The following is a 27,697-nucleotide window of genomic DNA, read 5'->3' on the forward strand; positions in this document are numbered from 1 at the left end:
GGAAGAGGCAAAGCGAGAGGTTTCACTCTGGCCAGAATCGGTCTAAAAGAAGTCCAAGGTGTTTCTATGGGCTTATTTTGGACCTAAACTTGTCGCATGCCTACCCGACAACAACTCCCATTGTTAGGATGGAGACATTGGCATCTCGTCATTACATACAGATATCTGCCACGGCCAGCCAAGACGAAAATCCGCGGCCATTTTGGATCAAACAGTTACGTTCCACCAGTCAAATGAACTGAGTCTGAGTCTGGAAAAGATCCGGAATGGCCATGCAAAAACATTTGACGTCCCTACATGTCAACCACCCATTGACAGTTGACAATCTGACCAATCGGGTTCAGCTGGATATTTGACAAGCAGTTCCCAGAGCCAATCGCCGAGAGTAATTTTTTGACAATAGTGTCAGAGAGTAGGCGTGTATGTAAACTAGGGTGTCGCCGAGGTGGCTGTATTCGAAGGCGACAGTCTATTCGGCTAATCATTTGACAAAACAAATAATGTGATAAGATCGGTAATTTGACCTCCAAAAATTTATAATTCTTCTTGATCGAGAGTCCCAAAATGTTTGGAATAACGGGGTATGCCGATCAGTTTAATGAGCTCGGTGGTAGTTTGAAGAAAGAGTAAGTCGGGGAGCCATTTTGTCTCGGCAGGGTGAGAGAAAGAAAAGGGGAATCACACGGGAGAATATATATTTTTTATTCACATGCTGTAAGAGAAACGGTTCTGTTTTTGGAAATAACATTAGTTACACATCGGATACGGTTGCGACACTCTACCCTCTGCGATATTTAGTTAACTTATCCAAACTAACTTGGACATCAACAATATCATAATCACACGCTGATATTCCACCTCTCTGCTCGTAACTCGCGCTGGCTCTCTAGACCTGCGGGAGATAGTTTCTCGTCTGTCCGGTGAACACGTCTGGTTTCTCGATGGCGAAGAAGACCTACGACCTGCTCTTCAAGCTCCTGCTGATCGGGGACTCGGGCGTGGGGAAGACCTGCGTGCTGTTCCGCTTCTCAGACGACGCCTTCAACACCACCTTCATCTCCACCATAGGTGAGGTACCGGGACCGGAGGGGTTCGACCCTCCCGGGGCCACAGCTGTTAACTAAACTTTGAGTGTACTAAATGGATAGTTAAACGTTATGATGACACAATGCCAGTCAAGTTAGCCCGTTTGTTTCAGGTGCATTATCCCTGAATTAAAGTCAGTTATTGCTAAAGTTTCACTTAAGCAATTTGTGTGTCTACATGCTTGGTCTAGCCATGCTGCCAACTAACTAGTCGAGATTTAAAGACATTTAGCTGCCTTTTGACTATTGTAAACCTCCTTGTTTTTCATACCATGTAGCTAAACTGGTGTAACTATGTATCTAGAAATGCCGGCATCAGGGTTGGCACTAATTACCACAGCCACAAAGTCAAATGTCGTAAAAAATCAATCATGCAAACATTTATTTTTGGAATTAATTTAAGGTTGGGGTTCGGCATAATGTTAACCGTGTGGTTTAGATTATGGTTAGGTTTAAAATCAGATTTTAAGAGGAGAAATTGCAGAGATGGGCAGGGTTGAGCCGAGGGAATTCGATTAATCTGGCCTGTGCTCCCGGGTAGACGTGTTTTGCAGCGGGTGAACGTTTTGGCGGTTGCCAACCGGACAGTGAGCCAGGTGCCCGTTAGAAGCCCACAACAATGTCAGCTCAAAACAAAACTGATGTAATTAAGCACGTGGAGTAATGAGTATGATTCTGTGTTTTCGCATGCAAAAGTGACTGCCTTCCCAATGAAAACTAGTTTGAAAATTCAAACATATACACACACTACACTAAACATATACACTACAAAAGTATGTGGACACCCCTGTTGCTGATGGGTGTATAAAATTGAGTACGCAGGCATGCAATCTCCATGGAAAACGGCAGTAGAATGGCCGGTACTGAGAAGCTCAGTGACTTTCAGTGTGGAACGGTCGTTAAGACACTAACAGCTTACAGACGGTAGGCAATTAAGGTCACAGTTACGAAAACGTAGGACACTGAAGAGGCCTTTCTACTGACTCTGAAAAACACAAAAAGAAAAATTCCCAGGGTCCCTGCTCCTCTGCGTGAACGTGCCTTAGGCATGCTGCAAGGAGGCATGAGGACGACAGATGTGACCAGGGCAATAAACTGCAATGTCCATACTGTGAGACGCCTAATACAGCGCTACAGGGTCACAGAATGGACAGCTGATCATCCTCACAGTGGCAGACCACGTGTAACAACACCTGCACAGGATCGGTACATCCGAACATCACACCTGCGGGACAGGTACAGGATGGCAACAACAACTGCCTGAGTTACACCAGGAACACACAATCCCTCCATCAGTACTCAGACTGTCCTCAATAGGCTGAGGGAGGCTGGATTGAGGGCTTGTAGGCCTGTTGTAAGGCAGGTCCTCACCAGACATCACTGGCAACAACATTGCCTATGGGCACAAACCCATCATCGCTGGACCAGACAAGACTGGCAAAAAGTGCTCTTCACTGACGAGTCACAGTTTTGTTTCACTAGGGGTGATGGTCGGATTCAAATCAGATTTTATTGGTCACATACACATGGTTAGCAGATGTTAATACGAGTGTATCGAAATGCTTGTGCTTCTAGTTCCGACCATGCAGTAATATCTAACAAGTAATCTAACAATTTCACAACAACTACCTTATACACATAGGTGTAAAGGAATGAATAAGAATATATAAATATATGGATGAGCGATGGCCGAACGGCATAGGCAAGATGCAGTAGATGGTATAGAGTACAGTATATACATATGAGATGAGTAATGTAGGGTATGTAAACATTATGTAAAGTGGCATTGTTTAAAGTGACTAGTGAAACATTTATTACATCACATTTTTTATTATTAAAGTGGCTGGAGTTGTGTCAGTATGTAGGCAGCAGCCACTCAATGTTAGTGATGGCTGGTTAACAGTCTGATGGCCTTGAGATAGAAGCTGTTTTTCAGTCTCTCGTTCCCTGCTTTAATGCACCTGTACTGACCTCGCTTTCTGGATGATAGCGGGGTGAACAGGCAGTGGTTCGGGTGGTTGTTGTCCTTGATGATCTTTTTGGCCTTCCTCTGACATCGGGTGGTGTAGGTGTCCTGTAGGGTAGGTAGTTTGACCCCGGTGATGCGTTGTGCAGACCTCACTACCCTCTGGAGAGCCTTACAGTTGTGGGTGGAGCAGTTGCCGTACCAGGCGGTGATACAGCTTGACAGGATGCTCTCAATTGTGCATCGGTAAAAGTTTGAGTGCTTTTGGTGACAAGCCACATTTCTTCAGCCTCCTGAGGTTGAAGAGGCGCTGCTGCGCCTTCTTCCCAACGCTGTCTGTGTGGGTGGACCAATTCAGTTTGTCCGTGATGTGTACGCCGAGGAACTTAACTTTCCACCTTCTCCACTCTTGTCCAGTTGATGTGGATAGTGGGGTGCTCCCTCTGCTGTTTCCTGAAGTCCATGATCATCTCCTTTGTCTTGTTGACGTTGAGTGTGAGGTTATTTTCCTGACACCACACTCCGAGGGCCCTCACCTCCTCCCTGTAGGCCGCCTCGTCGTTATTGGTAATCAAGCCTACCACTGTAGTGCCGTCTGCAAACTTGATGATTGAGTTGGAGGCGTGCACGACCATGCAGTCGTGGGTGAACAGGGAGTACAGGAGAGGGCTGAGATCCGCACCCTTGTGGGGCCCCAGTGTTGAGGATCGGCGGGGTGGAGATGTTGTTACCTACCCTCACCACCTGGGCGTGTCCCGTCAGGAAGTCCAGTACCCAGTTGCACAGGGCGGGGTTGAGACCCAGCTTAATGACGAGTTTGGAGGGTACTATGTTGCTAAATGCTGAGCTGTAGTCGATGAACAGCATGGTCACATAGGTATTCCTCTTGTCCCGATGGGTTAGGGCAGTGTTATTGCGATTGTGTCATCTGTGGACCTGTTGGGGTGGTAAGCACATTGGAGTGAGTCTAGGGTGTCAGGTAGGGTGGAGGTGATATGGTCCTTGACTAGTCTCTCAAAGCACTTCATGATGACGGAAGTGAGTGCTATGGGGCGGTAGTAATTTAGCTCAGTTATCTTAGCTTTCTTGGGAACAGGAACAATGGTGGCCCTCTTGAGGCATGTGGGGACAGCAGACTGGGATAGGGATTGATTGAATATGTCCGTAAACACACCAATCTGCGAATGCTCTGAGGACACGGGGATGCCGTCTTGGACGGCAGTTTTGCGAGGGTTAACACGTTCAAATGTTTTACTCACGTTCGCTGCGGTGAAGGAGAGTCCGCAGGTTTTGGTAGCGGGCTGTGTCAGGGGCACTATACTGTCCTCAAAGCGAGCAAAGAAGTTGTTTAGTTTGTCTGGGAGCAAGACATCCTGGTCCGCTGCGGGGCTGGTTTTCTTTTTGTAGTCCGTGATTGACTGTAGACCCTGCCACATACATCTCGTGTCTGAGCCGTTGAATTACGACTCTACTTTGTCTCTATACTGACACTTAGCTTGTTTGATAGCCTTGCGGAGGGAATAGCTGCACTGTTTGTATTCGGTCATGTTTCCGGTCGCCTTGCCCTGGTTAAAAGCAGTGGTTCACGCTTTCAGTTTCGCGCAAATGCTGCTGTCAATTCACGGTTTCTGGTTGGGGAAGATTTTAATTGTCTCCGTGAGTACAACATCACCGATGCACTTGCTAATTAACTCGCTCACCAAATCAGCGTATTCATGAATATTGTTGTCTGATGCTATCTGGAACACATCCCAGTCCACGTGATCGAGATTGGTCGGACCAGCGTTGAACAGACCTGAGCACGGGCGTTTCCTGTTTAAGTTTCTGTCTATAGGCTGGGAGCAACAAAATGGAGTCGGGGAGTCGGGGTCAGATTTGCCAAAAGGAGGATGAGGGAGGGCTTTGTATGCGTTGCTGAAGTTAGAGTAACAATGATCCAGAAATTTTCCATCCCGGGTATTTGATATGCTGATAAAGTTTAGGGAGCCTTGTTTTCAGATTGGCCTTGTTAATCTGGGGGGGATATACACCGCTGTGATTATAATCGAAGAGAATTCTCTTGGCAGTCGGCATTTGATTGTAAGGAATTCTAGGTCAGGTGAACAAAAAGACTTGAGTTCCTGTATGTTGTTATGATCACACCACGACTTGTTAATCATAAGGCATTTAGCCCCGCCCTTCTTACCAGAGAGATGTTTGTTTCTGTCTGTGCGATGCGTGAAGAAACCAGGTGGCCGTACCGACTCTGATAGCGTGTCTAGAGTGAGCCATGTTTATCATATCAACGCTGTGCATTACATGGAAGACATCCTGTGGTGCCCTTCCTGCAGGCTCATCCTGACATGACCCTCCAGCATGACAATGCCACCACACACAGAATGAGCAGTATGGCTGATTTCCTGCAAGACCGGGATGTCAGTGTTCTGCCATTGCCAGTGAGGAGCCCGGATCGTTTGGGACCTGTTGGATCGGAGGTTGAGGGCCCCCCCCCCAGAAATGTCTGGGAAACTTGCAGGTGCCTTGGTGGAAGAGTGAGAGTCAAGTGTCTACACTGATATTTTCAACCTCTCCCTGACCGAGTCTGTAATGCCTCCATGTTTCAAGCAGACCACCGTAGTCCCTGTGCCCAAGAATGTGAAGGTAACCTGCCTAAATGACTACATCAACACCATCATCCCGGAAACCTTTATACGCAATCCGCCCCAACAGATCCACATGTGATTTATACCACATTTATACATCAGAATATGTTTTACTTGCAGGCTGCAATGTTTTTATTTATTTGTTTTATGTAGGCTGTTTTTACAGAGTTGGCGATATAAGTTTTATATTTGCTTAATTCTCATTTAGAATATTAACCACATAACAAAGATCTTGAGATTCAAGGACGTTATTATAAATGAAACTGTTCTATGAAAACATGCCCTAACTGGCAGATCAGTAGAAATGGCGCTCGGCTGAAACAGTTTGCTGTCCTCTGGTTGTGCCGTATTACTGGCACCTTCAGGAGTGGTCGGGTCGGTAGCAGGTCTCTTTGAGTCATTTGTGTCTGAATGATTTTGTCAAACAGTGTGCTTAAAGCATCTGACAATCTCCTATAGTTGATTTTAATTCAAACACATAGGTGTATATATGAAAAATACACATTTTGCGCAAAAGACTTGGGTTGGACAGCCCTACTGTTGACATTCCTGCTTTTAAAGGATGCATATATTAAATACCTAATTTCCTGGTTTCTAAAATTGTTACATTTTTTCACATGATGTACAAAACTGAAAGTAAAAAAGAAACCAAAATGAAACTTCTGAAGGGGAAGCATAGAAAAATGGCACATAGAATGGATAATGCTTATCAGTCTGGTTTGCGGTGAGTGACAGATCTATTATTTACATTTCTTTCTGAAATGAGTTGGGTCTGTAACAGACCTTTTTAAGGGGCTCTGCTCTATATTAATGTGCGTTTCTTTGTTTCTGTGTGTTTTCCAGGAATAGACTTCAAGATCAAAACTGTTGAACTCCAAGGAAAGAAGATCAAACTACAGATATGGTGAGTGGAGGAGGTGTAACGGTGACGCATCGGAGTGGTTCAACGCCGTCACCACCTGCTACACTAAAACATTAGGAACACCTCTTTCCATGACAGACTGACCAGGTGAATCCAGGTGAAATCTATGATCCCTTATTGACGTCACTTGTTAAATCCACTTCAATCAGTGTAGATGAAGGGGAGGAGACAGGTTAAAGAAGGCTTTTAAACCTTGAGACATGGATTGTGTCTGTGTGTCATTCAGAGGGTGAATGGGCAAGACAAGATTTAGGTGCCTTTGAATGGCGTATGGTAGTAGGTGCCAGGCGCACCGGTTTGTGTCGAGAGCTGCAACGCTGCTGGGTTTTCCGTGCTCAAGAATGGTCCACCACCCAAAGGACATCCAACCAACTTGACACAACTGTGGGAAGCAATGGAGTCAACATGGGCCAGCATCTCTGTGGAACGCTTTCAACACCTTGTTGAGTCCATGCCCTGATGAATTGAGGTTGTTCTGGGGGCAAAAATAAATAAATAATAATAATACATTTACATAAGTATTCAGACCTTTTACTCAGTACTTTAACCTCTAGCGTCGAGCAATCCCATATCCGGGAGCTTAATTATAGCCTCAAGCTCATTACCATAACGCAACGTTAACTATTCATGAAAATCGCAAATTAAATGAAAGAAATATATTCACTCACAAGCTTAGCCTTTTGTTAACAACACTGTCATTTCAGATTTTCAAAATATGCTTTTCAACCATAGCTACACAAGCATTTGTGTAAGAGTATTGATAGCTAGCATAGCATTAAGCCAAGTATTCAGCAGGCAACATTTTCACAAAAACAAGAAAAGCATTCAAATAAAATCATTTACCTTTGAAGAACTTCGGATGTTTTCAATCAGGAGACTCTCAGTTAGATAGCAAATGTTCAGTTTTTCCAAAAAGACTACTTGTGTAGGAGAAATCGCTCCGTTTTGTTCATCATGTTTGGCTAAGAAAAAAAATCAGAAAATGCAGTCTCTACAACACCAAACTTTTTACCAAATTAACTCCATAATATCGACAGAAACATGGCAAACGTTGTTTAGAAACAATCGTCAAGGTGTTTTTCACATATCTATTCGATGATAAATCATTCGTGGCAGCTGTGTTTCTCCTCGAAGCAAACGAAAAATACACGCAGCTGGAGATTACGCAATAATTGCAACGGAGGACACCAAGCGGCCACCTGGTAGATGTAGTCTCTTAAGGTCAATCTTCGAATGATTTGCCTACAAATACGTCACAATGCTGTCGACACCTTGGGGAAACGACAGAAAGTCGTCTAAGCTCATTCGTGACCCATACACAGCCATATAAGGAGACATTGGAACACAGCGCATTCAAAATCTGTGTGACTTCCTGTGTGAAATTTCATCTTGGTTTCGCCTGTAGCATCAGTTCTGTGGCACTCACAGATAATATCTTTGCAGTTTTGGAACCGTCAGTGTTTTCTTTCCAAAGCTGTCAATTATATGCATAGTCGAGCGTCTTTTCGTGGCAAAATATCTTGTTTAAAACGGGAACGTTTTTTTAATCCATAAATTAAAAGAGCGCCCCCTATATCCAAGAAGTCAACCTTTGGCAGCGATTATAGCTTTGAGTCTTTTTATGTATGATGCTACAAGCTTGGCACACCTGTATTTGAGGAGTTTCTCCCATTCTTCTCTGCAGATCCTCTCAAGCTCTGTCAGGTTGGATGGGGAGCGTCACTACACAGCTATTTTCAGGTCTCTCCAGAGTTGTTCGATCGGGTTCAAGTCCAGGCTCTGGCTGGGCCACTCAAGGACTTTCAGAAACGTGTCCCAAAAGCCACTCACACGTTGTCTTTGCTATGTGCTTGGGGTCTTTGTCCTGCTGGAAGGTGAACCGTCGCACCATTCTGAGGTTCTAATCGCTCTGGAGCAGGTTTTCATCAAGGATCTCTCTGTACTTTGCTCCGTTCATCTTTCCCTTAATCTTGCCTAGTCTCCCAGTCCCTGCCGCTGAAAAACATCCCCACAGCATGATGCTACCACCACCATGCTTCACCGTAGGGATGGTGTCAGGTTTCCTCCTAATATATAATAATAATAATAATATATGCCATTTAGCTGACGCTTTTATCCAAAGCGACTTACAGTCATGTGTGCATACATTCTACGTATGGGTGGTCCCGGGAATCGAACCCACTACCCTGGCGTTACAAGCGCCATGCTCTACCAACTGAGCCACAGAAGGACCTGACGTGACGCTTGGCATTCAGGCCAAAGAGTTCAATCTTGGTTTCAGTTCAGAGAATCTTGTTTTTTCCCCCATTGTCTGAGAGTCTTTTTTAGGTACATTTTGGCTTCCGTCTGGCCTCTCATAAAGGCCTGATTGGTAGAGTGCTGCAGAGATGGTTGACCTTCTTGAAGGTTCTCCACAGAGGAACTCTGGAGCCCTGTCCTCGTGACACACACCCACTATACACAGAAAGCATTTAGGCCCCTTGTCCTTTTTCTCATTAACACACAAGTAATGTGTATTTAGTTATATTATTATTATATTATTATATTATTAGTTATGTTTATATATTCAGTAACAGTCAAACGTTTGGACACCTACTCGTTCAAGGGTTTCTTTATTTTTTACTATTTTCTACATTGTAGAATAATCGTGAAGACATCAAAACTATGAAATAACACATATGAAATAATTTTGTTACCACAAAAGGGTTAAACAAATCAAAATATATTTTAGTAGCCACCCTTTGCCTCCATGTCAGCTTTGCACACTCTTGGAATTCTCTCAACCAGCTTCATGAGGTAGTCACCTGGAATGCATTTCAATGAACAGGTGTGCTTGTTAAAAGTTAATTTGTGGAATTTCTTTCCTTATGGCGTTTGAGCCAATCAGTTGTGTTGTGACAAGGTAGGGGTGGTATACAGAAGATGGCCCGATTTGGTAAAATACCAAGTCCATATTATGGCAAGAACAGCTCAAATAAGCAAAGAGAAATGACAGTCCATCATTACTTCAAGACATGAAGGTCAGTCAATACGGAACATTTCAGGAACTTTGAAATTTCTTCAAGTGCAGTCGCAAAAACCATCAGGAGATATAATGAAACTGTCTCTCATGAGGACCGCCACAGGAAAGGAAGACCCAGAGTTACCTCTGCTGCAGAGGATAAGTTCATTAGAGTTACCAGCCTCAGATTGCAGCCCAAATAAATGCTTCACAGAGTTAAGGTAAGACACATCTCAACATCAACTGTTCAGAGGAGACTTTGTGAATCAGGCCTTCATGGTCGAAGCTGCTGCTGCAAGGAAACCACTACTAAAGGACACCAATAAGAAGAGACTTGCTTGGGCCAAGGAACACAAGCAATGGACATTAGACAGGTGGAAATCTGTTCTTTAGTCTAAGTCCAAATTTGAGATTTTTGGTTCCAAGCACTGTGTCTATGTGAGACGCAGAGTGGGTGAATGGATGAGCTCCACGTGTGTGGTTCCCACCATGAAGCATGGAGGAGGTGGTGTGATGGTGCTTTGCTGGTGACACTCAGTGATTCGTTTAGAATTCACCAGCATGGCTACCACAGCATTCTGCAGCGAAAAGTCATGCCATCTGGTTTGGGCTGAGTGGGACTGTCATTTGTTTTTCAACAGGACAATGACCCAAAACACCTCAAGGTTGTTTAAGGACTATTTTACCAAGAAGGAGAGTGATGGAGTGCTGCATCAGATGACTTGGCCTCCACAATCACCCGACCTCGAATCAATTTGGATGAGTTGGACCGCAGAGTGAAGGACAAGCAGCCAACAAGTGCTCAACATATGTGGGAACTCCTTCAAGACGGTGGAAAAGCATTCCTCATGAAGCTGGATGACAGAATGCCAGGAGTTTAAAAGGTGTGCAAAGCTGTCAAGGCAAAGGGTGGCTACTTTGAATAATGTTTTTTGGTTACTACATGATTCCATATGTGTTATTTCATAGTTTTGATGTCTTCACTATTATTCTACAATGTAGAAAATAGTCAAATTAAAAAACCTTGAATGAGTCGGTTGTCAACAGTGTGTATCTGTATATACAGTTGGAAGTCAGAAGTTCACATACACCTTAGCCAAATGCATTTAAAAAAACAATTCCTGTCTTAGGTCAGTTAGGATCACCACTTTATTTTAAGAATGTGAAATGTCAGAATAATAGTAGAGTGATTTATTTCAGCTTTTATTTATTAATTGAAGACTTCCAAGTCTGGTTCATCCTCAGGAGCAATTTCCAAACACCTGAAGGTACCATGTTCGTCTGTACAAACAATAGTACGCAAGTATAAACACCATGGGACCACACAGCCGTCGTACGGCTCAGGAAGGAGACGCGTTCTGTCTCCTAGAGATGAACTTACTTTGTGAAAAGTGCAAATCAATCCCAGAACAACAGCAAAGGACCTTGTGAAGATGCTGGATGAAACAGGTACAAAAGTATCTATATCCACAGTAAAACGAGTCCTATATCGTCATCACCTGAAAGGCGCTCAGCAAGGAAGAAGCCTCTGTTCCAAAACCGCCATAAAAAAGCCAGACTACGGTTTGCAACTACACCATCCCAACGGTGAAGCACGGGGGTGGCAGCATCATGTTGTGGGGGTGCTTTGCTGCAGGAGGGACTGGTGCACTTCACAAAATAGATGGCGTCATGAGGAGGAAAATTTATGTGGATATATTGAAGCAACATCTTAAGACATCAGTCAGGAACTTAATGCTTTGTCGCAAATGGATCTTCCAAATGGACAATGACCCCAAGCATACTTCCAAAGTTGTGGAAAAATTACTTAAAGACAACAAAGTCAAGGTATTGGAGTGGCCATCACAAAGCCCTGACCTCAATCCTAAAGAAAATTTGTTGGCAGAACTGAAAAAACATGTGTGAGCAAGGAGACCTACAAACCTGACTCAGTTACACCAGCTCTGTCAGGAGGAATGGGCCACAATTCACCCAACTTATTGTGGGAAGCTTGTGGAAGGCTACCTGAAATATTTGACCCAAATTAAACAATTTAAAGGCAATGCTACCAAATACTATTTGAGCGTATGTTAACTTCTGAACCACTGGGAATGTGATGAAAGAAATAAAAGCTGAAATAAATCATTCTCTACTATTATTCTGACATTTCATTCTTAAAATGAAGTGGTGATCCTAACTGACAGGGAATTTCTACTAGGATTAAATGTCAGCAATTGTGAAACACCTTAGCCAAATACAATTAAACTCAGTTTATGTAAACTTCTGACTTCAACTGTATATAATGTGTTTAACAGGGACACTGCTGGTCAGGAGAGGTTTATATATAATGTGTTTAACAGGGACACTGCTGGTCAGGAGAGGTTTATATATAATGTGTTTAACAGGGACACTGCTGGTCAGGAGAGGTTTATATATAATGTGTTTAACAGGGACACTGCTGGTCAGGAGAGGTTTATATATAATGTGTTTAACAGGGACACTGCTGGTCAGGAGAGGTTTATATATAATGTGTTTAACAGGGACACTGCTGGTCAGGAGAGGTTTATATATACTGTGTTTAACAGGGACACTGCTGGTCAGGAGAGGTTTATATATAATGTGTTTAACAGGGACACTGCTGGTCAGGAGAGGTTTATATATAATGTGTTTAACAGGGACACTGCTGGTCAGGAGAGGTTTATATATAATGTGTTTAACAGGGACACTGCTGGTCAGGAGAGGTTTATATATGTGTTTAACAGGGACACTGCTGGTCAGGAGAGGTTTATATATAATGTGTTTAACAGGGACACTGCTGGTCAGGAGAGGTTTATATATAATGTGTTTAACAGGGACACTGCTGGTCAGGAGAGGTTTATATATAATGTGTTTAACAGGGACACTGCTGGTCAGGAGAGGTTTATATATAATGTGTTTAACAGGGACACTGGTCAGGAGAGGTTTATATATAATGTGTTTAACAGGGACACTGCTGGTCAGGAGAGGTTTATATATAATGTGTTTAACAGGGACACTGCTGGTCAGGAGAGGTTTATATATAATGTGTTTAACAGGGACACTGCTGGTCAGGAGAGGTTTATATATAATGTGTTTATCAGGGATACTGCTGGTCAGGAGAGGTTTATATATACTGTGTTTAACAGGGACACTGGTCAGGAGAGGTTTATATATACTGGGTTTAACAGGGACACTGCTGGTCAGGAGAGGTTTATATATAATGTGTTTAACAGGGACACTGCTGGTCAGGAGAGGTTTCTATATAATGTGTTTAACAGGGACACTGCTGGTCAGGAGAGGTTTATATATAATGTGTTTAACAGGGACACTGCTGGTCAGGAGAGGTTTATATATAATGTGTTTAACAGGGACACTGCTGGTCAGGAGAGGTTTATATATAATGTGTTTAACAGGGACACTGCTGGTCAGGAGAGGTTTCTATATATAATGTGTTTAACAGGGACACTGCTGGTCAGGAGAGGTTTATATATAATGTGTTTAACAGGGACACTGCTGGTCAGGAGAGGTTTATATATAATGTGTTTAACAGGGACACTGCTGGTCAGGAGAGGTTTATATATAATGTGTTTAACAGGGACACTGCTGGTCAGGAGAGGTTTATATATAATGTGTTTAACAGGGACACTGCTGGTCAGGAGAGGTTTATATATAATGTGTTTAACAGGGACACTGCTGGTCAGGAGAGGTTTATATATAATGTGTTTAACAGGGACACTGCTGGTCAGGAGAGGTTTATATATGTGTTTAACAGGGACACTGCCGGTCAGGAGAGGTTTATATATAATGTGTTTAACAGGGACACTGCTGGTCAGGAGAGGTTTATATATAACTGGGTTTAACAGGGACACTGCTGGTCAGGAGAGGTTTATATATAATGTGTTTAACAGGGACACTGCTGGTCAGGAGAGGTTTATATATAATGTGTTTAACAGGGACACTGCTGGTCAGGAGAGGTTTATATATAATGTGTTTAACAGGGACACTGCTGGTCAGGAGAGGTTTATATATAATGTGTTTAACAGGGACACTGCTGGTCAGGAGAGGTTTATATATAATGTGTTTAACAGGGACACTGCTGGTCAGGAGAGGTTTATATATATAATGTGTTTAACAGGGACACTGCTGGTCAGGAGAGGTTTATATATAATGTGTTTAACAGGGACACTGCTGGTCAGGAGAGGTTTATATATAATGTGTTTAACAGGGACACTGCTGGTCAGGAGAGGTTTATATATAATGTGTTTAACAGGGACACTGCTGGTCAGGAGAGGTTTATATATAATGTGTTTAACAGGGACACTGCTGGTCAGGAGAGGTTTATATATAATGTGTTTAACAGGGACACTGCTGGTCAGGAGAGGTTTATATATAATGTGTTTATCAGGGATACTGCTGGTCAGGAGAGGTTTATATATAATGTGTTTAACAGGGACACAGCTGGTCAGGAGAGGTTCCACACCATCACCACGTCCTACTACCGAGGCGCCATGGGCATCATGCTGGTCTATGACATCACCAACGCCAAGAGCTTCGAGAACATCAGCAAGTGGCTCCGCAACATCGACGAGGTACACACACAGACATTATACACACGCACACATTCCCACACACATATAGATAGAGATACAGTTAAGAATGTGAAATGTCAGAATAATAGAAGAGAGAATTATTTATTTCAGCTTGCTTTTATTTCATCATATTCCCAGTGCGTCAGAAGTTTACACACACTCAATTAGTATTTGGTAGCATTGCCTTTAAATTGTTTAACTTGGGTCAAATATGTTGGGTAGCCTTCCACAAGCTTCCCACATTAAGTTGGGTGAATTTTGGCCCATTCCTCCTGACAGAGCTGATGTAACTGAGTCAGGTTTGTAGGCCTTGCTCACACATGCATTTTCAGTTCTGCCAACACATTTTCTTTAGGATTGAGGTCAGGGCTTTGTGATGGCCACTCCAACACCTTGACTTTGTTGTCCTTATGCCATTTTTCCACAACTTTGGAAGTACGCTTGGGGTCATTGTCCATTTGGAAGACCCATTTGGAAGTATGCTTGGGGTCATTGTCCATTTGGAAGACCCATTTGGAAGTATGCTTGGGGTCATTGTCCATTTGGAAGACCCATTTGGAAGTATGCCTGGGGTCATTGTCCATTTGGAAGACCCATTTGGAAGTATGCTTGGGGTCATTGTCCATTTGGAAGACCCATTTGGAAGTATGCTTGGGGTCATTGTCCATCTGGAAGACCCATTTGGAAGTATGCTTGGGATCATTGTCCATTTGGAAGACCCATTTGGAAGTATACTTGGGGTCATTGTCCATTTGGAAGACCCATTTGGAAGTATGCTTGGGGTCATTGTCCATTTGGAAGACCCATTTGGAAGTATGCTTGGGGTCATTGTCCATTTGGAAGACCCATCTGGAAGTATGCTTGGGGTCATTGTCCATTTGGAAGACCCATTTGGAAGTATACTTGGGGTCATTGTCCATTTGGAAGACCCATTTGGAAGACCCATTTGCGACCAAGATTGAACTTTCTGACTGTCTTTTTACTGTTGTTTTTATTTCTTTACCTACCTATTGGTCACCTAATACCTTTTTTGCACTATTGGTTAGAGCCTGCATTTCATGAGGTCTACTACAAAGCATTTCACTGTAAGGAGGTCTAGGTCTACTACACCTGTTGCATTCAGCATTTCACTGTGAGGTCTACTACACCTGTTGTATTCAGCATTTCACTGTGAGGTCTACTACACCTGTTGTATTCAGCATTTCACTGTGAGGTCTACTACACCTGTTGTAATTCAGCATTTCACTGTGAGGTCTACTACACCTGTTGTATTCAGCATTTCACTGTGAGGTCTACTACACCTGTTGTATTCAGCATTTCACTGTGAGGTCTACTACACCTGTTGTATTCAGCATTTCACTGTGAGGTCTACTACACCTGTTGTATTCGGTGCACATGACAAATAAACTTTCATTTGATATCTTGAGTTGTTGCTTCTATATATCCACATAATTTTCATCCTCATGATGCCACCTCTTTTGTGAAGTGCACCAGTCCCTCCTGCAGCAAAATACCCCCACAACATGATGCTGTCACCCCTGTGCTTCACGGTTGGGATGGTGTTCTTCGGCTTGCAAGCATCCCCCTTTTTCCTCCAATTATAATGATGGTCATTATGGCCAAACAGTTCTATTTTTGGTTCATCAGACCAGAGGACATTTATCCAAAAAGTACCATCTTTGTCCCATGTGCAGTTGTAAACCATAGTCTGGCTTTTTATGGCGGTTTTGGAGCAGTGGTTTCTTCCTTGCTGAGCGCCTTTCAGGTTGTCGATATAGGACTTGTTTTACTGTGGATATAGATACTTTTGTACCTGTTTCCTCCAGCATCTTCACAAGGTCCTTTGCTGTTGTTCTGGTATTGATTTGTACTTTTCACAACAAAGTAAGTTCATCTCTAGGAGACAGAACGCGTCTCCTTCCTGAGCGGTATGACAGCTGCGTGGTCCCATGGTGTTTATACTTGTGTACTATTGTTTGTACAGATGAACGTGGTACCTTCAGGTGTTGGAAATTGCTCCCAAGGATAAACCAGACTTGTGGAGATCTACAATTATTTTTCTGGATGATTTTCTTTTGATTTTCCCATGATGTCAAGCAAAGAGGCACTGAGTTTGAAGGTAGGCCTTGAAATACATCCACAGGTACTCCTCCAATCGACTCAAATGATGTAAATTAGCCTATCAGAAGCTTCTAAAGCCATGGCATCATTTTCTGGAATTTTCCAAGCTGCTTAAAGGCAGTCAACTTAGTGTCTGTAAACTTCTGACCCACTGGAATTGTGATACAGTGAAATAATCTGTCTGTACACAATTGTTGTAAAAATGACTTGTGTCATGCACTAAGTAGATGTCCTAACCGAGTAGCTCATGTCCTAAGGCATTTGTGGAGTGTTTGAAAAACGAGATTTAGTTACTCCAACCTAAGTGTATGTAAACTTCTGACTTCAAGTGTGGTGTGTGTGTGTGTGTGTACAAAATATAAAACATCAGCAGTTTCCAGCTACAATAGTAATTTACAACATTGACAATATCTACACTGTTTCTGATCAATTTGATGTTATTTTAAAGGAAGAAAAAAAGTGCTTTTCTCTCAATAACAAGGACATTTCTAAGTGATTCCAAACTGTTGAATGGTAGTGTGTACACACACACACTAATATATCTCTCTCTCTCTCTCTTTATATATATATATATGTCATCTCTATCTATCTCACACACACGTTATATAGTTGTGGAGAGAGAATCTTGCTAAAGCGTTCACTGCCTCATTCAGAGGGCCAGATGGGGTTAGTCTGTACTGTGATGGGGTTAGTGGTGGGGTTAGTCTGTACTGTGATGGGGTTAGTGGTGGGGTTAGTCTGTACTGTGATGGGGTTAGTGGTGGGGTTAGTCTGTACTGTGATGGGGTTAGTGGTGGGGTTAGTCTACTGTGATGGGGTTAGTCTACTGTGATGGGGTTAGTCTACTGTGATGGGGTTAGTCTGTACTGTGATGGGGTTAGTCTACTGTGATGGGGTTAGTCTACTGTGATGGGGTTAGTCTACTGTGATGGGGTTAGTCTGTACTGTGATGGGGTTAGTCTGGGGTTAGTCTGTGATGGGGTTAGTCTACTGTGATGGGGTTAGTCTACTGTGATGGGGTTAGTCTGTACTGTGATGGGGTTAGTCTGTACTGTGATGGGGTTAGTCTACTGTGATGTGATGGGGTTAGTCTACTGTGATGGGGTTAGTCTGTACTGTGATGGGGTTAGTCTGTACTGTGATGGGGTTAGTCTGTACTGTGATGGGGTTAGTCTACTGTGATGGGGTTAGTCTGTACTGTGATGGGGTTAGTCTACTGTGATGGGGTTAGTCTGTACTGTGATGGGGTTAGTCTGTACTGTGATGGGGTTAGTCTGTACTGTGATGGGGTTAGTCTGTACTGTGATGGGGTTAGTCTACTGTGATGGGGTTAGTCTGTACTGTGATGGCGTTAGTCTGTACTGTGATGGGGTTAGTTAGTACAGACTAACCCCATCATCGTACAGACTAACTAACCCCAACACACAGTGCAGACTGTTGGGGTTAGTTAGTCTGTACGATTATGCGCCATGGTCAGTCTGTACGACGACGCGTCGGGGTGTTGTGTGATGTGTTGGGGTTCGAGTTAGTCTGTAATATGATGTTTTTCAGCATGCCAACGAGGACGTGGAGAGAATGCTGCTAGGCAACAAGTGTGACATGGAGGACAAGAGGGTGGTACCAAAAGCCAAGGGAGAGCAGGTGAGACACTATCATTTCAATAGGCTCCATGTTGTATTAACACTAGACTTTCAGCCTGTCAGAACGTTGCCAGGCGTCGCCTTTAGCATCAATGTCAACCTGCAAGCAGCAAACGTTGATATATAGATATGATAAATGGTGCAGTAACTATTATCTAGGATTCATTGCTTGAAGAAATATTTGTGGAAATATATATATTTAAACAGAATAACAACAATAGTTATTTGTTTAGATAATCAATTATATGTTTTGTATTATTCTATCAATCAAATGTATTTATAAAGCCCTTCTTATATCTGCTGATATCTCAAAGTGCTGTACAGAAATCAAGCCTAAAAGCCCAAACAGCAAGCAATGCAGGTGTAGAAGCACGGTGGCTAGGAAAAACTCCCTAGAAAGGCCAGAACCTAGGAAGAAACCTAGAGAGGAACCAGGCTATGAGGGGTGGCCAGTCCTCTTCTAGCTGTGCCAGGTGGAGATTATAACAGAACATGGCCAAGATGTTCAAATGTTCATAGATGACCAGCAGGGTCAAATAATAATAATCACAGTAGTTGTCGAGGGTGCAACAGGTCAGCACCTCAGGAGTAAATGTCAGTTGGCTTTTCATAGCCCATCATTCAGAGTATCTCTACCGCTCCTGCTGTCTCTAGAGAGTTGAAAACAGCAGGTCTGGGACAGGTAGCACGTCCGGTGAACAGGTCAGGGTTCCATAGCCGCAGGCAGAACAGTTGAAACTGGAGCAGCAGCATGGCCAGGTGGACTGGGGACAGCAAGGAGTCATCATGCCAGGTAGTCCTGAGGCATGGTCCTAGAGCTCAGGTCCTCCGAGCGAGAGAAAGAGAAAAAGAGAGAATTAGAGAGTGCCGTCTTAAATTCACACAGGACACCGGATAGGACAGGAGAAATACTCCAGATATAACAAACTGACCCTAGCCCCCCGACACAAACTATTGTAGCATAAATACTGGAGGCTGAGACAGGAGGGGTCAGGAAACACTGTGGCCCCGTCTGACGATACCGCCAGACGGGGCCAAACAGTCAGGATATAACCCCACCCACTTTGCCAAAACACAGCCCCCCACACCACTAGAGGGATATCTTCAACCACCAACTCACCATCCTGAGACAATGCCGAGTATAGGCCACAAAGATCTCCGCCACAAACCCGAGGGGGGTGGGCAACCCAGACAGGAAGACCACGTCAGTGACTCAACCCACTCAAGTGATGCACCCCTTCTAGGGACAGCTTGGAAGAGTGCCAGTGACTCAGCCCCTGTAATAGCAAATCCCAGTGGAGAGGGGGGAACCGGCCAGGCAGAGACAGCAAGGGAGGTTCGTCGCTCCAGTGCCTTTCCGTTCACCTTCACACTTCTGGGCCAGACTACACTCAATCATATGACCCACTGAAGAGATGAGTCTTCAGTAAAGACTTAAAGGTTGAGACCGAGTCTCACTCACTAATATGTTTTGGTTCTATTCAGGATTCTAGCAGACGTATTTAGCACTAACTGAAATGTATTTAGTGCTTTATCCAGGTAGGCGGAAAGTAGAGCATTGCAGTAGTCTAACCTAGAAGTGACAAAAGTATGGATACATTTTTCGGCATCATTTTTGGACAAAGTTTCAGATTTTTGCAATGTTACGTAGATGGAAAAAAGCTGTCCTTGAAACAGTCTTGATATGTTCTTCAAAAGAGAGATCAGGGTTCAGAGTAACGCCGAGGTCCTTCACAGTTTTATTTCAGATGACTGTACAACCATCAAGATTAATTGTCAGATTCAACAGAAGATCTCTTTGTTTCTTGGGACCAAGAACAAGCATCTCAGAGAATTTATAGCACAGCTTTTGATGCTCCTTGGTTGGGGTCTGAGCAGATTATTTGTTGCGATTTGCAAATGTGATAAAATGGTTGTCCGATAGTCCAGGATTATGAGGAAAAACATTAAGATCCACAACATTTATTCCACGGGACAAAACTAGGTCCAGAGTATGACTGTGACAGTGAGTTGGTCCAGAGACATGTTGGACAAAACCACTGAGTTGATGATGGCTCCGAAAACCTTTTGGAGTGGATCTGTGGACTTTTCCATGTGAATATTAAAATCACCAAAAATAGGAATATTATCTGCCATGAATACAAGATATGATAGGCATTCAGGGAACTACTTTCGTTTGACAAAGTAGAAATAAAAAAGATTATAATATAACCGTCCAGGTTAGTGCAATGTTTTGCAAGAACTGTAAAGAAATAATTGCATAAAGAAGTAGTATATTTTACGTTTATTATGTTACAAAAAAGCTTATATATGTTATTATGTTACAAATGTTTGCTTAGTAGCCAAAGCACTGCCGCTGCGGGAGTGGTAATGTGCCGAATGCAGGGATATTCTAGGAAATAGAGCTGCACCTATTGAATTATGAGTTATTTGACAAAGGTACGTGTTTTAAAAAAGACTCTTTCAGATTCTATATAGAAATCACAATGTTTTATCTGCAATGTGACTTTGAAGGAGGATTTGATACTGTGTTGCACCTTATACGATGCATCCACCTCTTCATCTACAATTTGACAACTGATAATATTGTCAGTCATCAGATTAATGTCCATTTAATCTTGTCATAAGGTTCTTTTTATGTGTGAAATTGTTTTCGGTGTAGTTTTGATTTGCTGACTGGCATCGTTTCAACTTGGATAAAGTCAAGGATATGTTTTGCATTATTCTGAAGGCCTTCTGCAACAAGTAGCCTGTTTTTCCCCTTACGAATGAGATTAGTAGAGGAATTACAGTAAACCAAGCAGCAAAGAAACGGCTTCTTTTTACAAAGTAAAACGTAAAAGATAATGTTATCATTCTGCAAGGCGAGCTGTCAAAACGTGAAAGATAATGTTATCATTCTGCAAGGCGAGCTGTCAAAACGTAAAAGATAATGTTATCATTCTGCAAGGCGAGCTGTCAAAACGTGAAAGATAATGTTATCATTCTGCAAGGCGAGCTGTCAAAACGTAAAAGATAATGTTATCATTCTGCAAGGCGAGCTGTCAAAACGTATAAGATAATGTTATCATTCTGCAAGGCGAGCTGTCAAAACGTATAAGATAATGTTATCATTCTGCAAGGCGAGCTGTCAAAACGTATAAGATAATGTTATCATTCTGCAAGGCGAGTTTTAAAACGTATAAGATAATGTTATCATTCTGCAAGGCGAGCTGTCAAAACGTATAAGATAATGTTATCATTCTGCAAGGCGAGCTGTCAAAACGTATAAGATAATGTTATCATTCTGCAAGGCGAGCTGTCAAAACGTATAAGATAATGTTATCATTCTGCAAGGCGAGCTGTCAAACGTATAAGATAATGTTATCATTCTGCAAGGCGAGCTGTCAAAACGTATAAGATAATGTTATCATTCTGCAAGGCGAGCTGTCAAAACGTATAAGATAATGTTATCATTCTGCCAGGCGAGTTTTAAAACGTATAAGATAATGTTATCATTCTGCCAGGCGAGCTGTCAAAACGTATAAGATAATGTTATCATTCTGCAAGGCGAGCTGTCAAAACGTATAAGATAATGTTATCATTCTGCAAGGCGAGCTGTCAAAACGTATGAGATAATGTTATCATTCTGCAAGGCGAGCTGTCAAAACGTATAAGATAATGTTATCATTCTGCAAGGCGAGCTGTCAAAACGTATAAGATAATGTTATCATTCTGCAAGGCGAGCTGTCAAAACGTATAAGATAATGTTATCATTCTGCAAGGCGAGCTGTCAAAACGTATAAGATAATGTTATCATTCTGCAAGGCGAGCTGTCAAAACGTATAAGATAATGTTATCATTCTGCAAGGCGAGCTGTCAAAACGTATAAGATAATGTTATCATTCTGCAAGGCGAGCTGTCAAAACGTATAAGATAATGTTATCATTCTGCAAGGCGAGCTGTCAAAACGTAAAAGATAATGTTATCATTCTGCAAGGCGAGCTGTCAAAACGTATAAGATAATGTTATCATTCTGCAAGGCGAGCTGTCAAAACGTATAAGATAATGTTATCATTCTGCAAGGCGAGCTGTCAAAACGTATGAGATAATGTTATCATTCTGCAAGGCGAGCTGTCAAAACGTATGAGATAATGTTATCATTCTGCAAGGCGAGCTGTCAAAACGTATAAGATAATGTTATCATTCTGCAAGGCGAGCTGTCAAAATGTATAAGATAATGTTATCATTCTGCAAGGTGAGCTGTCAAAACGTATAAGATAATGTTATCATTCTGCAAGGCGAGCTGTCAAAACGTATAAGATAATGTTATCATTCTGCTTTGCGAGCTGTCAAAACGTATGAGATAATGTTATCATTCTGCAAGGCGAGCTGTCAAAACGTATAAGATAATGTTATCATTCTGCAAGGCGAGCTGTCAAAACGTATAAGATAATGTTATCATTCTGCAAGGCGAGCTGTCAAAACGTATAAGATAATGTTATCATTCTGCAAGGCGAGCTGTCAAAACGTATAAGATAATGTTATCATTCTGCCAGGCGAGTTTTAAAACGTATAAGATAATGTTATCATTCTGCCAGGCGAGTTTTAAAACGTATAAGATAATGTTATCATTCTGCCAGGCGAGCTGTCAAAACGTATAAGATAATGTTATCATTCTGCAAGGCGAGCTGTCAAAACGTATAAGATAATGTTATCATTCTGCAAGGCGAGCTTTCAAAACGTATAAGATAATGTTATCATTCTGCCAGGCGAGCTGTCAAAACGTATAAGATAATGTTATCATTCTGCAAGGCGAGCTGTCAAAACGTATAAGATAATGTTATCATTCTGCAAGGCGAGCTGTCAAAACGTATGAGATAATGTTATCATTCTGCAAGGCAGCTGTCAAAACGTATGAGATAATGTTATCATTCTGCAAGGCGAGCTGTCAAAACGTATAAGATAATGTTATCATTCTGCAAGGCGAGCTGTCAAAACGTATAAGATAATGTTATCATTCTGCAAGGCGAGCTGTCAAAACGTATAAGATAATGTTATCATTCTGCAAGGCGAGCTGTCAAAACGTATAAGATAATGTTATCATTCTGCAAGGCGAGCTGTCAAACGTATAAGATAATGTTATCATTCTGCAAGGCGAGTTTTGCTGTCAAAACGTATAAGATAATGTTATCATTCTGCAAGGCGAGCTGTCAAAACGTATAAGATAATGTTATCATTCTGCCAGGCGACCTCTTTTAAAACGTATAAGATAATGTTATCATTCTGCCAGGCGAGCTGTCAAAACGTATAAGATAATGTTATCATTCTGCAAGGCGAGCTGTCAAAACGTATAAGATAATGTTATCATTCTGCAAGGCGAGCTGTCAAAACGTATGAGATAATGTTATCATTCTGCAAGGCGAGCTGTCAAAACGTAAAAGATAATGTTATCATTCTGCAAGGCGAGCTGTCAAAACGTGTAAGATAATGTTATCATTCTGCAAGGCGAGCTGTCAAAACGTATAAGATAATGTTATCATTCTGCAAGGCGAGCTGTCAAAACGTATAAGATAATGTTATCATTCTGCAAGGCGAGCTGTCAAAACGTAAAAGATAATGTTATCATTCTGCAAGGCGAGCTGTCAAAACGTATAAGATAATGTTATCATTCTGCAAGGCGAGCTGTCAAAACGTATAAGATAATGTTATCATTCTGCAAGGCGAGCTGTCAAAACGTATAAGATAATGTTATCATTCTGCAAGGCGAGCTGTCAAAACGTATAAGATAATGTTATCATTCTGCAAGGCGAGCTGTCAAAACGTATGAGATAATGTTATCATTCTGCAAGGCGAGCTGTCAAAACGTATAAGATAATGTTATCATTCTGCAAGGCGAGCTGTCAAACCTCATTACACTATTGTTGTTCTAAATTAAATCAACCTTATCATTCAGTGAAGCAAACTTGCACAATTATCGGCCATTCCGTCCATTTGTCATTCATTCAGTGGGCATCGTTTTCTTCGCTGGATAGTCAAGGATATGTTTTGCATTATTCTATTGTTCTACTACTGCAACACGTAGCATGTGTTTGTTTCCCTTACAGTACATTTGTTATAGAGTTATAGTAAATAATCAGTCATGTCCTCTCTCTCTCTCAGATTGCCAGAGAACATGGTATTAGGTTTTTTGAGACGAGTGCCAAGGCCAACATCAGCATCGAGAAGGCTTTCCTCACGCTAGCAGAAGACATCCTCAGGAAGGTGTGGGGTGTTAGTATCTGTAGCATGTGTGTATGGACACTACCAGTCAAAAGTCTGGACACACCGACTCATTCCGGTGTTTTTCTTTATTTGAACTATTCTCTACATTGTAGAATAATAGTGAAGACATCAAAACTATGGAATAACACATATGGAATCATGTTGGAACCAAAAAAGTATTAAACATATTTGAGATTCTTCAAAGTAGCCACCCTTTGCCTTGATGACAGCTTGGCACACTCTTGGCATTCTCTCAACCAGCTTCAGGAGGTATTCACCTGGAATAGGTGCACCTTGCTAAAAGTTAATTTGTTGATTTGCAGTCCAAATAAATGCTTCACGGAGTTCAAGTTCAAGGAGTCTACATGAATCAGGACTTCATGGTCGAATTGCTTCAAAGAAACCACGACTAAAGGACACCAATAAGAAGAAGAGACTTGCTTGGGCCAAGAAACACGAGCAATGGACATTAGACCAGTGGAGATCTGTCCTTTGGTCTGATGAGTCCAAATGTGCTATTTTTGCTTCCAGTCGACGTGTTTGTGAGACGTAGAGTAGGTGAATGGATCATCTCCACATGTGTGGTTCCCACCGTGAAGCATGGAGGAGGAGGTGTGATGGTGCTTTAATGATGTCTGTGTTTTTGTGAGACGCAGAGTAGGTGAATGGATCATCTCCACATGTTTGGTTCCCACCGTGAAGCATGGAGGAGGAGGTGTGATGGTGCTTTAATGATGTCTGTGTCTTTGTGAGACGTAGAGTAGGTGAATGGATCATCTCCACATGTTTGGTTCCCACCGTGAAGCATGGAGGAGGTGTGATGGTGCTCTAATGATGTCTGTGTCTTTGTGAGACATAGAGTAGGTGAATGGATCATCTCCGCATGTTTGGTTCCCACCGTGAAGCATGGAGGAGGAGGTGTGATGGTGCTTTAATGATGTCTGTGTCTTTGTGAGACGTAGAGTAGGTGAATGGATCATCTCCACATGTTTGGTTCCCACCGTGAAGCATGGAGGAGGAGGTGTGATGGTGCTTTAATGATGTCTGTGTCTTTGTGAGACGTAGAGTAGGTGAATGGATCATCTCCACATGTTTGGTTCCCACCGTGAAGCATGGAGGAGGAGGTGTGATGGTGCTTTAATGATGTCTGTGTCTTTGTGAGACGTAGAGTAGGTGAATGGATCATCTCCACATGTTTGGTTCCCACCGTGAAGCATGGAGGAGGAGGTGTGATGGTGCTTTAATGATGTCTGTGTCTTTGTGAGACGTAGAGTAGGTGAATGGATCATCTCCACATGTTTGGTTCCCACCGTGAAGCATGGAGGAGGAGGTGTGATGGTGCTTTAATGATGTCTGTGTCTTTGTGAGACGTAGAGTAGGTGAATGGATCATCTCCACATGTTTGGTTCCCACCGTGAAGCATGGAGGAGGAGGTGTGATGGTGCTTTAATGATGTCTGTGTCTTTGTGAGACGTAGAGTAGGTGAATGGATCATCTCCACATGTTTGGTTCCCACCGTGAAGCATGGAGGAGGAGGTGCTTTGCTGTTGACACTGTCGTGATTTATTTAAGAGGGAAGGCACACTTAACCAGCATAGTTAAGCATTCTGCAGCGATGCGCTAAACCATCTGGTTTGGCCTTAGTTCCACTATTATTTGTTTTTCAACAGGACCATGACCCAACCAACACACCTTGTTGTTTAAGGGCTATTTTACCAAGAAGGAGAGTGATGGAGTGCTGTATCAGATGACCTGGCCTCCACAATCACCCAACATCCACTCAATTTGGATGGTTTGGGATGAGTTGGACCTCGGATTGAAGAAAACGCAGCGAACAAGTGCTCAGCATATGTGGGAACTCCTTCAAGACTGTTGGAAAAGCATTCCTCATGAAGTTGGTTGAGAGAATTCAAGAGTGTGCAAAGCTGTCAAGGTAAAGGGTGGCTACTTTGAAGAATCTCAAATCTAAAATATATTTAGATTTGTTTAACACATTTGTTCTATCTATCTCTGCAGTAGACTGCGACTCCGCCCCCTTTGGCAGATTTGTGGTTACAACATGGTTCCATATGTGTTGTTTCATAGTGTTGATGTTTTCACTATTATTCTACAATGTAGAAAATAGTCCAAATGAATCAGTATGTCCAAACCTTTGACTGGTACTGTAAATGTGATGATGGTGGTGTAAGCAATGTTTGTATGTATAATGTGTGTGTAACGTGGGTGTGTGTTGCAGACGCCGGTCAAAGAGCCCAACAGTGAAAACGTGGACATCAGCGGTGGGAGTGGAGTCACAGGATGGAAGAGCAAGTGCTGCAGTTAGAACAGCCCTCTGTCCCTCCCTCACACACACTGACATGCACACTCTTTATCTCTAGTAGCTAACTCTCTAACACTCATCCCCTCGATCTTTTGTCATCAATTTTCTTGACCAATTCTCTCTTGTCCCCTGTCCCCTATCTCTCTCTTGTCCCCTGTCCCCTATCTCTCTCTTGTCCCCTATCTCTCTCTTGTCCCCTGTCCCCTATCTCTCTCTTGTCCCCTGTCCCCTATCTCTCTCTTGTCCCTCTCTCTCTCTTGTCCCCTATCTCTCTCTTGTCCCCTATCTCTCTCTTGTCCCCTCTCTCTCTCTTGTCCCCTCTCTCTCTCTTGTCCCCTCTCTCTCTCTTGTCCCCTCTCTCTCTCTCTCTCTTGTCCCCTCTCTCTCCATCTTCCTCTGGAAATATACCACTTGTCTGGTCCCCCCACACAATCTCTATCTTCTTAGCTTTCTAAAGATCAGTTTGTTTCTGATAAAAAGATAAATCATGTTTCCTGTTTATTTGCAAAATGAGAGTGAAAGTCAGTAAACTTTTTAATTTTTCCTTTGGCTGAGGCTTCCTGGTCCCCTCACCATTGGTCAAAGAAAAAACAAATAAGAAAAAAAATGTAGGATTAACATTTTGTACACTAGTGGGTTATATTGTCAAGGTGCCGTATTTTGACATTTTGACATTTGTAAACAAGTAACGGAGATGGGGTTTATTTAGTCTTGTGCCTTATATGGAAGACGGGTGGAACCTCACCCACCCAATTAAATTAAAAGTTTGGTATTCTGGCTCCTCCCACGACGGAGCTTAGCAGAAAGGTTTGAATTTCCCCACCAACCAGATCTTGTTAGGATGTCTGCTTAATGATGGGGGTTTGTTTGGGTTGGGAGCATTTGTGATGCCATGTTTCTGTACCGTTGAAACTTTCACTCTGTTTTCATTTAGCAGACGCTCTTATCCAGAGTGACTTATAGGAGCAATTAGGGTTAAGTGCCTTGCTCAATGGCACATTGACAGATTTTTCACCTAGTCAGCTCGGGGATTTGAACCAGCGACCGTTCGGTTACTGGCCCAACACTGTTAACCGCTAGGCTACCTGCCGCCCCTGTATGTAAGAGAATGTTCTCAAGGAAATTCAAACAGTTTTGCAGCTCCATTAAAAATAAGCTTGTTTAAGTCATA

At 42.6% G+C, this 27,697-nt stretch overlaps 1 protein-coding gene and 1 long non-coding RNA gene across 2 annotated transcripts; both read left to right on the forward strand.

Annotated features, from left to right (window-relative positions):
* Positions 1 to 409: 409 nt before the first annotated feature.
* Positions 410 to 27,697, forward strand: rab10 (RAB10, member RAS oncogene family). Its single transcript, XM_052501236.1, has 6 exons — positions 410 to 1,068; positions 6,537 to 6,597; positions 14,064 to 14,202; positions 17,875 to 17,964; positions 24,105 to 24,206; positions 26,443 to 27,697. Exons 1-6 carry the CDS (start codon positions 942 to 944, stop codon positions 26,527 to 26,529), a joined length of 606 nt encoding a protein of 201 aa, XP_052357196.1. The 5' UTR covers positions 410 to 941; the 3' UTR covers positions 26,530 to 27,697.
* On the forward strand, positions 24,228 to 26,426 carry LOC127918037 (uncharacterized). Its single transcript, XR_008098528.1, has 3 exons — positions 24,228 to 24,764; positions 24,868 to 25,021; positions 25,122 to 26,426. It is a non-coding gene; the product is annotated as an uncharacterized LOC127918037 (long non-coding RNA).

This window comes from Oncorhynchus keta, unplaced genomic scaffold (genome assembly GCF_023373465.1).
Source record: "Oncorhynchus keta strain PuntledgeMale-10-30-2019 unplaced genomic scaffold, Oket_V2 Un_contig_12886_pilon_pilon, whole genome shotgun sequence".
NCBI classification, from domain to species: domain Eukaryota; kingdom Metazoa; phylum Chordata; class Actinopteri; order Salmoniformes; family Salmonidae; genus Oncorhynchus; species Oncorhynchus keta.